This window comes from Asterias amurensis, chromosome 15 (genome assembly GCF_032118995.1).
Source record: "Asterias amurensis chromosome 15, ASM3211899v1".
Lineage (NCBI taxonomy): Eukaryota > Metazoa > Echinodermata > Asteroidea > Forcipulatida > Asteriidae > Asterias > Asterias amurensis.
This window is the reverse complement of record NC_092662.1, coordinates 5804155-5816342: the sequence shown is the minus strand read 5'-3', so window position 1 is coordinate 5816342 and position 12188 is coordinate 5804155. Positions and strand designations below refer to the sequence as shown.

Genomic DNA, 12188 nt, shown 5'->3' with positions numbered 1-12188 from the left:
TCCACTGGCTACCGCTTCCCAGGTTGTATCAAAAATGTGAATGTGATGCCTAGCTATACAGCAGTTAACGGTACAATTGTATGGCTTCTGACTGGCATCCCAGAACAAAGGTTTACAAAATAGGGAGACCACCAACATAGAGCTATAGAAGAGTTTGCGGTAACACCATGTAATAACAATCTCTAAATGAGTTGGGGTGGTTCTGAAAAGAACCGTTGGGTTAACTCGACGTTTCGATCAGTATGCTCTGATCGTCTTCTGATCGTCTTCTATATCTTATCTCCACAATGCAAAGTTTCAAATCCTACTTAACATAGAGCTACATACTAGCTCATATTGTAGAGCGCCGGCACATTAATCGTTAATGTCGTTGGTTCTAATCCCACTCTAGTAAATATTTCTCAAATACTCAACCCAAAATGTATTATCCTATACAAATTTCCCAAAGCTGCTGTGTGATTTTTAAGAAAACAAAACCAAGATAGAACAGTATCCCGACATGCGGTGAAAGGGATTTCATTTGGTGTCATCCAACCATAATAAATAAACCCACAAAAGTAAACTCAAACAATTCACACCCGGGTTCTGATTCCTCCATGGACCCAGTAGGGCTCCCTTATCTCCTCTCCACCTCACCAACTCTTGAACTTCCCAATTTCCACTTTCTGTTTTTCCTCGGCAACTGTTGCGTGAAAACAAAAACGGCTTATCCACATCAGGTGAGGGTATGAACTTTACTGTGAACTTGTAAAACCATGTGAAGGGAAAACAGACTTGGCAGGGTTTCCTTCAACTTGTTTAGTGACTGGCTAGCAGGACCATAGCTTGTCATTTCACTAATTAATCCGTCAGCATTTTCATTTTAGTCTGCATTTCAAGAAATAGGGATGCTTCTCAGCACTGAGCTTAGGTCTTGTTTCCACGACCATCAGTGTTGCGTGCTCACACACAACCAACGTTACGATCTATATATACACATACATGACAAACTGTACATGCTTGTAATGAATGAACATGGCGCTGTGACTAGTTTTCTTTTCCCCCACCGACATCCGGATGATCCGGGAATCAAAGCGCCCTCTATGTTTATTCATTACAAGCGTGTACAATTTGCTGTGTCTATGGATCAGAACTTTGGTTGTGTGTGAGAGCGCAACACCAATGGTCTTGGAACCAAGAGCTATATAGACAGCTGGAACTCTTGGGAGTGTATTTTGACTGATCCTCTTGCCTATCAAGCTGCTGGCATTTGGCCAATAGACCACTGATAAGGAAGACCACTGCATGGCAGATGATCTCTATTGTGTAGAATTTAGATTCCTGAGGAAAATGTCAGTCAATCCATCAATGCCAGGCCTTGGTAATGTTTGGCCAACCATCAAATTATCCAAAACTAACCTAAGACATCCTGTAAGTGTCATCACATTTCATACAAGCCAAGTTCTTAACTTTGTTGTGATTAGTTCTAAGTCGCTATCTAGCCGACCCTGGATTGCAAGGAAGGCCACTACCTCTCTGCCTAGGTCTTCCCCTTTGGTGCCCCTTAGAGATACCCCTCTGACCTTCCCTGGATGGAAGTGCTCTAACACATGACCTAACAAGATAACTTCTATAACAATTGAAGATGAAAGTTTCTACTTCAATATTTCAGGGGTGTCAGATCATACAATGTAACTTCTTTCCTTTGAGGAGTGTATTTGTGGAGGGTTGAGACCAAGCCGTCTAGCTTACCAGACACAAGTTCTGGTGCGGTTTACAACAGAGTGTTAGTTCGAATCCTGGTCCTTGCATGCTTGTGTCCTTGAGCAAGATATTTTATCATATTGCTTTGTCTTTCAGATGGGACAGTCATCTCCCTAAGTTTGTTTCACACTTGATGCCATTTTGCTCTGGGAAAATGCACACTCAAGATGATAACCCCTTGGTCATCTGGGGAAGCTTCTCAAGAAATTGCTTTTTCCTAGGAGTTTGCAGGGGTCAGCTAGTCAGCAATTTCCTGGGAAACTTATGTAGTTTGAATCGGTTTAAGTGATTCAATTAACATGTTTTGTCTTGCCCTGTTGAGAGATGCTCACGACATTTATGTAATATAACGTCTAATCAAAAAGTTCCTGTTGTTATGAGAATACTCCCAGCACAACTTCAAAACTTCTGTCGTTTTCTCTTTGGAGCTAATTACCCGCTCATTAATGTTCTGTCATGTTCAATCAATAATAGGCAGCAACTCAAGGTGATATAACTCAATATTATATAGATCTGTCACCATGTTTCCTGTTTGCGTTAACATTAATCTTTACCAATACTAATCACACGCAAAGGGGAACCGACCCTATCCTAACAAGCCTCTGGTTTTATAGTCTTGGTACAAGCCTTTCTTCAATGAGTTGGTAAAACATCTTTGGTAAATATCATAAGCTCTTTGATGCACATACACTCAATGCTACACACGTCGCACTATTCCACCAACAGAAGGTGTTTCTGTAAGCCGCGATCCCGCCACCACGAAATTTTGGAGTGTGGTGTGGGTTGATCTGGAAGTTTTTCAACAGCGCCCTCTAGCGTTCGATAGTAATGTGCGTAGCGAGGAAGGAAGGAGAAGTGGAGCGGAGGATCGCGATAGTTGAGTGGGGGGTGAATAACAACGCCTTGCACCAAGACTAGTTGTTTGATTGCAATTGGAACAATACCAAGATGGCTACCCAGTGATAAGGAATTGCAATTCATCTCAAGTGGGCACCCAAGTTCCTTAGTGAACACAAAGGTCTGCTTCTGATTATAAGAAAGGAAAGGAATCTAGGGCGGGGCATCTTGAGAGACTTTCTTTCTTATTCTCTACCTCGAGGGGATAACTTCTCCTTCACTCTTGAGAAAATAATCAGGTGAATGCAACCCACTAATTATAATTAAAGTTTAACACGTTTCACAAGGAGCAACCAAATCAAGAAGAGAGGCAGGAAAACACTACATTTTCACAAAATACTACACTGCGTTAACTCACAGGGAAAAAAAAGTTTTAAGGAGTAAATTTGTTTTTCCAGCTGAAAAGAAAGTGCCCTAACTTCCAGTCCAGGAGCAAATTTCATAAAGCTGTTAAGTAGAAAATTATGCTTAGCAAATTTCTTGGCTAAGCAAGAAGTTACTGGTGTACCAGTCACACCGATGGTAACTTTATGGTATTCTGGCTGGTAACCTAATTTTGATAAGCAAAAGTTGTTTATGCTTAGCAAGTTTGTTTTGTGCTTACTATACATGCTTTATCAAATTGGGTCAGGCCTATTGCTGATAACAACCTGTTTGTAGCAGGTCCATTTATTACCGATGTCAATAAAGTTCCTGAGGACTTCATTGCCAATGCCCTTGTGGGTTCATGAACTTTGAAGCACACGTCAGGAGCTACTCATGGAGCTCTTGTCCCCCGTTAAACCATCCACCTCAACTCAGCAAACTTAAGAAACGTTTTGCACAAATTGCTGATAACTAAGTGTAGAGAGATAGGAATTTAAATGCACCAGCATGGTGCAATATAAACATTAGACTAAAATACTTTGCAACTCCAGACCCAACATCAAACAACTAAGTTATCCAATTCCCACATATTAAGTGGCAGCACACTTGATTGGTGGCTGTCCCCCCCCCTCCCATCAGAAAAAAATTAATGAAGCCTTTGTGAATACAAAACTTAAAGCATCTATGAAGCTCACCTCAACAAAAACATGTAATTATTGTTATTGGCAAGCTAATCACAGAATCATGAACAAGATTCAGCTCCCAAATCCTCCATTTTTTTTTCATCTACCAAAATAACAACAAACACCATCAAATCTTCATCTCCAAAAAGTCCAAGCAAAAACAGAAAAACCTTCTAGTGAAATGCCAAACCCTTAGAACAATGTTTATCCAACTCCATGATTTCTACTCGAACACAAAACGACAACAAAAACCTCAAAAACAAAAGCCTTTCCGGCCGATCAAACCAAATCAGGAAAGCTTTGAAAAGTGTTTATCCACCTGTACAAATTCCCACTAAAAAAACTTGTCAAAAACCTGAGCACAAAAACACAAACCATGTCCAAACAGTTCTATCCACTGTCAAATTTCTATTCAGACAAAAACAATAATAACCACAAAACCCTTTACATTTCCCGACAAAAGAGTAAAGCCATGGATTCTCACCAGACCAAAACTTCTCCGCAATTCATTAATTGTGTCTGAACAGCTGGTTGTCTAATGAACATCAGTTCTATAAATGATGCACATTACTGCACATGTTTTTTCATCAGTCTGCATAAGGAATGTTAACTCTCTAAATGAACAAAGACTCTGTACATATGAAACTTCCGAGCACAGCCTGTGGGAACTGAATATGTACTGCGTTAAATTTCTAATGTTAAACGCAGACTCGGTTCTCACCACAGTGTGCTAATAAACTACATATGTTATTAAATATTTCCTGCCCCACGGCATGGAATGACGGTAGCCATGTTTCTGATAAAAATTCTGCTTTTAATTAAGCGAGTGGTACTGAATAAAATTTTGATATGGATCTGAAAACACTCCAGACACTGCATTTTTGTTTTAAGTTCCCAAAGTAAAGAATAAGGGGAAACAGATTACACAATACTCGGAACATTTTATTTAGAAACAGCAAAACTGTTTGCTTTAACAGCTCATTGTATGCAAGTCCCAATCAACACTCAAAACCGCCATGGCGTGCTGATTTTGACGCATTGCGTTACTTAAAGCCATTGGACACTTTCGGTAAACAGTATTGTCCAAGGCCCACACTTTGTGTATCACAACTTATATATAAAATAACAAACCTGTGAAATCTTAGGCTCAATCAGTCATCGGAGTCGGGAGAAAATAACGGGAAAACCCACCCTTGTTTCCGCACGTTTTTCCGTGTCATGACATGTGTTTAAAATAAATCCGTAAATCTCGATATCGAGAATTGATATTGTTTTAATGTTGTCTCAAAAAGTAAAGCATTTCATGGAATAATATTTCAAGAGAAGTCTTTTACCATTACTGTAAACCCTGTAAGTTATTTGTAAATCTGTGAACTGTTAATTTGTTTTCTGTACTGAAAGGGTCCAAGGGCTTTAACTAGAAAACCTGGTACAAGATAGACATTGAGTACAGTGTGGCGTCAATCTTGGCACTACTTCCTCCCAATCAACAGAATCTATTCACACAGCTTGTCATATAAACCTTTTCCTCCAAAAATATAAGAGTTCCAAAACATCAAAACTGAAATATAACTACTCAATTATTATCATTTTAATGAGAGTGTGTTGGTTGACATAAATCAACGCCGCAGATGTGACATGTGAAGTCTGGTGCATAAATTTGTACTAGTTTTTTTTTATCATGTCATATCTCCCCAGTTTCTCTTTCAGTCAACGAAAAAAAATCAAGGATATCAAGAAAACAGTCTGGTACCAACCAATAACATGGGAACATTTTGTTACTTTCATTTGGGTAAAAAGGGAATCAAACAAAGATGGCTGCAGTTTGGTAAAAGTGCATTGACCATAGTCATGAGACAAGTTGAGTTGAGTTTTGTCAGTAATATCAGTAATAATAATTATTTTTGTAAGATGTCTCTATTTTTTCAGTCGCCAAACCTTAGATTTACAACAGCCTTTATTTGTTATGCCAAAAAATCTTTGCTTATGGATTAAGTAATTGACTGTCATAGGGATTAGCAAGATTAAAAGTTTCTTGTTGTGGGATTAAAGGGGATTAGCATACAGCAGCAGACAGTTATCCATCAGATTAAAGAGGCACATCATCCTCAAAGCCCTGGCAATCTCCATTATGTAATGGAGGCCAGAAAACACCTTAATCTTGATCTGGCTTTCAAGATGGTTCATAAACAAGGAGACTGAAGATTGTGTGGGCTTAAGAAGAGTTTAAGCCAACTAGATTTACCTTTCAAATTTAGAAGAAGAAGAACAAGTTTTGCACCACCTCAGCAGTTTTGAACAAATCCTTAATTGAGACTTAACCTATCTAAACATAGAGCTGGTAATAAACAAGAGTTCTTGCCGATCATCTTCACAAAACAAAACATTTTTAACCAAACCTAGTACTTTGAAATGTTGTAACATTAATCATTTGTTGACCAGCGCACAATTTATCAATATCATACCAGAGGAATCGCCTTCCTATATACAATATGAATGTAATTTGTCTTCATCGTGAGAAATTAAATCATATTTGATGGTTCTTGTCAATTACCAGTGGCTCACAAAGACTCACCAACCATTCATGCAATAGTAAAAATCCTACCACAGTCTGCAAATATTCATAGCATTCTAACGTCGACATATTCAAGGGATTAACGCTGGGACTTAGGTCTGTCGGTATAATGTACAGTCGGTATGGTCACGGTAAACTTAATAGCATAATCAGATGATACAGTCGTTGATAACAGTACAACTTCTGAACACACCCTAGGCCTACGGTGTGTAGGGACACACATGGAGTGATGGATGTTTATCATTAACTGTATACTTACCAGCACCGCGGCCAGGACTGGTTATAAATGTCTTGATAGTCGTACATCCTTTCACCTCATCAAGAAATACATCATCTTCCAGCTCACCCCAGTTCTCCAAATCCAACCCCATAGCCGGCTCCACAATCAGCGTCGACATCTTTGATTTGAGTCTGATTTTGTAGCAGCTACTGACAGAAAACCATCTCAGTACTACAGCTAGCCGGTAACCACCCCACACAAGAGTGAATAGTGTACTAATTACTATGCATGGTAGCCAGCCTATAACAACTCACACCAGATGTTATTGTGTATAAAGTAACAGCAGGCAATGTGTGTTACCAATGCATGGCTGGTTCTCACTCTCAGCTAGCATTGGACCCTCATTACGAGCTTTCTAATCTAAGGATGACAACATAAAAACACCTTAGCTGCCCAAATGATGACCCCGGGTGTTTCTACTCTCAGCCAAACACTCCTAATTGAAAAACAGGTTCTAAACCTGTTTTGGTTAATTGAAGCCCATGGGAACAACACAAATCTGCATAGAGGGTTGTTGTACCACTTGTTATTGTAACCAATGGGTTTGCACCCATGTCTGTTTTCCAACTGTTACTGGTCACACGATCAATATAAGGATTTTCTACACCAATGACAAAACACACAGACTTTAAGAGTGGCCGATTTGCACTGTGGCCACTTGTAAGGGCTCCCAGCCTGGGGACACCATGGGTCTCCATTACAAATAATAGAATAGGGTATTAAGATTATTAAGTCTGAGGATTACTAGGGGATTAGTAAAGTAGTCAATAGTTTCAATAATAAGTTATGAATGGCTAGACTGACCAATGGCTTGAGGTAGAGGGTGGAGGGGTCCCAACAGTTGGACCACAGGTCACCCTGGTCAAGGTTTCAGCTCCAACGGTCACAAGTTTGTCTACGTTTCTTTTATGTTTTTGAATGATTTCTGAGCAGAACAACAAACTTGAGGTAAAATCTTGAACAACAAAATATGTTTAACTTTTTATATCAAAGAGCTCAAGCTTAGCATTCTACACTTATTTCCCCCATATATCATGCGTAATGGAAGGGGGAATAGAAGTTTTGATTCAGAAGTGACTTAAAAAACACTCAAAATATTCAAAATCTAATGCAATTTGCTACCTTTAATAGGCACTGTTGTCACTTAACAGTAAGTTGGTAAAGATACCAGTTCAACCACCTGACAAGACTACAGTTAACCTTCATTCGAAGTGTCCAGCTGGCTAACTCTGTAATGAAAAGCATGGACAAGTGTAACTGGTGAGGGCCGATTCAAATGACAAGCTAACTCATCCTGCTGACTAGTCATAGAAAAATTTAAAGTCAAACAAACACGAATCACTAATAAAAACATCAGCTCCCTCGAAGTTCAACAACATTTTGTTTTCCTGAGGAAATATTTTAAATAAATTCAACGGTAAATGCAAGTCTTATCACAACTCACGATGACGCTAGTATCCTGTACTGATCAAACCAAGTGGAAAGCACCCCTCAAACAACCCCCCTATCAAAACCAAGCTTCAACAAGTTGCAATTGGGCTGCACTATCAGTCAGCCTCTCCCTATATATAGAAAGAAACCCCGGGCCTCCCCAAGCCCAACTAACGATGAAACCTTGGTCTATTTTCTTCCTCCATGGTTACTCCATGAAGGAAGTTATAGATTTCCACATTGAGGGAAATCAAGATTGATGTGGAGCGATCCCTTGGAGCCGGCTATAAGAATTGAAAGTCCTGATGAATAGGCAGCTCAGGAGGAAATTAAGTGGAGGGGGAGAAGACAACTTCTGATCAAATCGGCAAAAAAGGTTAAAGGTTTGTTGTATTCACTTTGGAATGAATAGTGTTTGGTGGAAATAAAATTAGGAAAGGAGACAAATTATTCATCAAGTAAAGCTAAGACAAACGATTAAACTTGACAACATTTCTCTCAAGTGGACTTCTGGCCTTAATACTAATAACTAATAATACAACCTTATAAATGCATACTTTCTAATAAAATATTTCTCAAGGCGCTATCAGAAAAGATACTTCAAGGTGTTGATGCACTTTACAGGAAATTACATCAAAACAGGAATGGTAATAACTTGCAGTAAATATAAGTTTCTCATTTGAGTTTGAAAAATAGGTTGCTAATAAACATTTGTTTGTCAGTTGCTTGTTTTATAATATTATAACTGACTGCCTCCAGAAATGCTAAAACATACTTCCTCTTAAAGACCTGCTTGAACGAAAATGTCAAGTCGTGAACTTTGCTGAATTCCACTTAAAATGTTTTCGATGAATAAGGAAATCGAGTCATATGTTTATAAATAGGTTTCAATTGTGTAAAAAACAATCATTTTGTTTGCCCTTGTCCAGAGCTTTTCTGCGAGATTTGCGAAAAGCCCCGTTACGTAATCACTCTCAAAACATCACAAGTAGATAAAGCCGCTTTGTTGCAGCGTGGATGTATAACAAAGCAAACTCCCACAAATGACGTCAGCGGCATTGTCCTTTGACACCCGCTCTCAACGGCAGAAGTGTTTTTAGTTTTCCAAAAAACCTTTAGGTAGGGGCCTGGTTTTTTACTCGATAATTACGAAAAGTTCAGAAGTGTACACATATCCAAATTACATTAAAATGGTGAACAAGTGCATTATAAACAAGTGAAAATACCATTTCTGTTGAAAACATTCCGCTCAGGTAGCTGTTTAAATTACAAACAAGGAACCCAACGACCCAAACTGCAGACAAATCGTTTTGTGTCTCACCCAGGATTGATCAATGACCAGTCACTATTAAATAATTGTCCAACACATCGACGAAAGACTATTTCCTTTAAAAAACTACCTCCTAATTCATTCTTATCCAAGCTGCAGAAAGATGGCCTCCCTCCTCCACTTGAGAATAACAAGTCCCTGCTGAGTGACTTTAACAATCTTACCCTCCTCTAGAAACAAGAAACACATGGAGGACAATCTTCTTCACAAAGTCTACCTTTTTCTTGAGTCTTTCCGAAGGAGATCCTCTAGTTTCCCGCGTCAGGAAAACCTGGATTTTACTCTCCAAGTTTGATTGATTTATCGGGTAGTGAGACAAAGACATCTTTAAAGAATATTCATGGATCTAGAACTCGTATGGAAGGAATAAAATCCTGGAGTCTGATTGGTTGATCCATAGCAACAAGATTTTGATATTTAAATATATTACACAGCTGAGCATCAAACCCCTGTTCTAATGCAATGCACTCACTACACGAATCGCCCTATTTTAAACTGCATATCAAATTTGCTTGAAGACAAATTTGTTTCCGCACATGTGCTTATAGATGTAAAACGCAAAAAGGGGTCTGAATTTAACTCGGCCATTGGCTTCGTTGGATATGGGACACAGAAGTGCTATATTTTTCTGTTTTCCACTCAAAATTCCACTCATTTCAAAAGCTGTGTCATGAAGTGGAGATTATGTGGAGCAGTTCTCTATGTTAACAATATTACCAAGACAACAATTATATATCATACTTACTTTGAAAATTGTGATTGAAGAAGAAACAATTTGGAACCAACTAAAGAAACTAAATGTAAATAAATATCTCTGTACTGAGTGAAACAAGGTTCTGTTAATAATTATTGTTTGGTGATTAGGTCTACAATTTCAATTGCAGTGTGACAATATACAGATTTGCTGGAGGAAAAAAAATCCAGACAAAAACTCAACAGATTTAGTGTTGCCTCTTTTCAATATGCTAAGTAAATTTGAACTGCTTAGCAGTTTTGAATTTTGGCTCTGGTCCAATGTTGAACTTGAAGATATTAACAACGAACACAAATTCTTGTTTGAGGGTAGTAGTAGTAGAAACTCCATGGTCACACAGGGTCAGCCCCAGGATAGGAATTGTTGTGAAATGTTTACGTAGATTTATCAAGCTCAAATTTCAACAAGGAAAAAAATATATTTTGGCTGGCAATATTTGTTTAGAAATCCTTGTATTTTTGGTGGTCTATATACAACAGGTATTTGTTGTTATAAGGTTTGGATCAGGGTTTTAAAGACTTAGTAAAGAATCGTTAATTCTCTTGGGAAAATTATAAGTGTCAATCTGAAAGTTAACTGATCAAAAGTTCATTCCTGAACCAATCCTCCAGAGATTTATCAATTTTCTGCCAAAGTCGAGAAAATAAATATTTTGAAACCCTCTCCCCTCCCGTTGATTTGTTTTGGATTGTGGCAATCAAAAATAAACACATGCAGTGAAAATGCTGAAAACCCACAGAATTATTACATGGTTGTACTGGTAAGTTTCCTATTATTTATTCTTATCCATCACACCATGCTAAGCGTAAAACATCATTTGAGAAACCATGGAGCTATAAATGCTGAAACAAAACCTTGACAATACATAATTTGTTTCAGTCTTGTGTGTTTTTGCACAATGATTGTGACCATTAAATTTGATCGATAGGTTGATTAATATGTAAGGGTAATTTCAAACCAAGGATGGCAATTAATTTGATCTACCAAGTTCCATAGCAGGTTCAGCTAGAAACTCTCATTGGGTGTGCCTACAAGCAAAAGTATTTCATGGCAAAAAAAATTGAATAAACTTAAAAAGTATTTCACCAGCAAATCACCATTGATTGACTTCACAAGGCTTAACTTAAAGCCTCATTAACTTTACATCATACCTTATGAGGTCCTTGTTGCTTAAACCTATCACCCAAAGGGCAAATATCTGAACATAAATCCCAATCAACCCTGACAAATGCAATTTGATCTCTGAAGTTAAATTCCAGTCTAAAATCCCTCAAATCTCCTTGCCTAAATCTTGCCCAAGTCCTGATTCCACTTCCGTCAACTTTTAAGACAGTCAAAAGTCTTTGGGCAATCTTACCAGGGTCATGATATTGATCCCACCCTTGAGTAAGAGGATAGGCTCAACAACATAAACCCCCCTCATCAAAGCATCTTTAAGCGCCCAACAGCTCCCGATAAAACCCACGTCATTATTTACCTTTCAAAAGACCAAACCTTCATTGTTCCGTTTTTTTATATATTCTTCCATGGTCGACCTTCAGTAGTTTTTCACACCTTGTGTTTTTTATTTATTTTGGCGTCTGAGTGTATTTTTTCTGGGCCTACTTGCTGAGGAAATCTTAAGGGTAAACATACCACTGTTGCAGAGTGGAAACTCAGGGTAGTGCAAATTGAACAATGATGTTATTTTAATTTTTTTATAAGTCATAACAACCAACCTAAGTAATTCTTCAAGAGTTTGGGTTCTTTTTGTAGGACACAAAACACAAATGTCCACAGACTTACATGATCAAACTAACAAGGTTTGAAGATACTGACGGTAGATCTATAAAAGGTACCAAAACCCTTTAAAAACTAATCAAAAACTAAATATTATTATTAATTTTTGTTCAATGAACCTCAGATCTCAACAACACTTTTGTCATGTTGTAAAATACTTGGTCCTGTGATTAATAACTTTGTGGTGAAGATGGAAATTAAGAAGAAGTACATTTCTCTAACCTTGACACTGGTCCCACAACCACAAGTAAGGTTTCCAAAAACCACAGATGCAATTGCAATTAAATGTGTTTCTTGCGTGCAATGTGGGTGACTCAGAGAGAGGTGACAGTGTGATTAAGAAACGACAA

The 12188-nt window shown here is 38.2% G+C and overlaps 1 protein-coding gene across 10 annotated transcripts in view; it reads right to left on the bottom strand.

Annotated features, from left to right (window-relative positions):
- LOC139947966 (uncharacterized) overlaps positions 1–12188 on the bottom strand; it is a 134440-nt gene that overhangs the window by 45345 nt on the left and 76907 nt on the right. The window contains exon 1 of one of the 10 annotated variants that reach the window (XM_071945863.1): positions 6524–6715. The exons of the other annotated variants lie outside the window; for them this stretch is intronic. Coding sequence (XP_071801964.1) covers positions 6524–6662 — 139 coding nt within the window. The 5' untranslated portion in view covers positions 6663–6715. Of the gene's footprint in view, positions 1–6523; positions 6716–12188 lie in introns of those variants that run through there. 10 annotated transcript variants of the gene reach the window in all.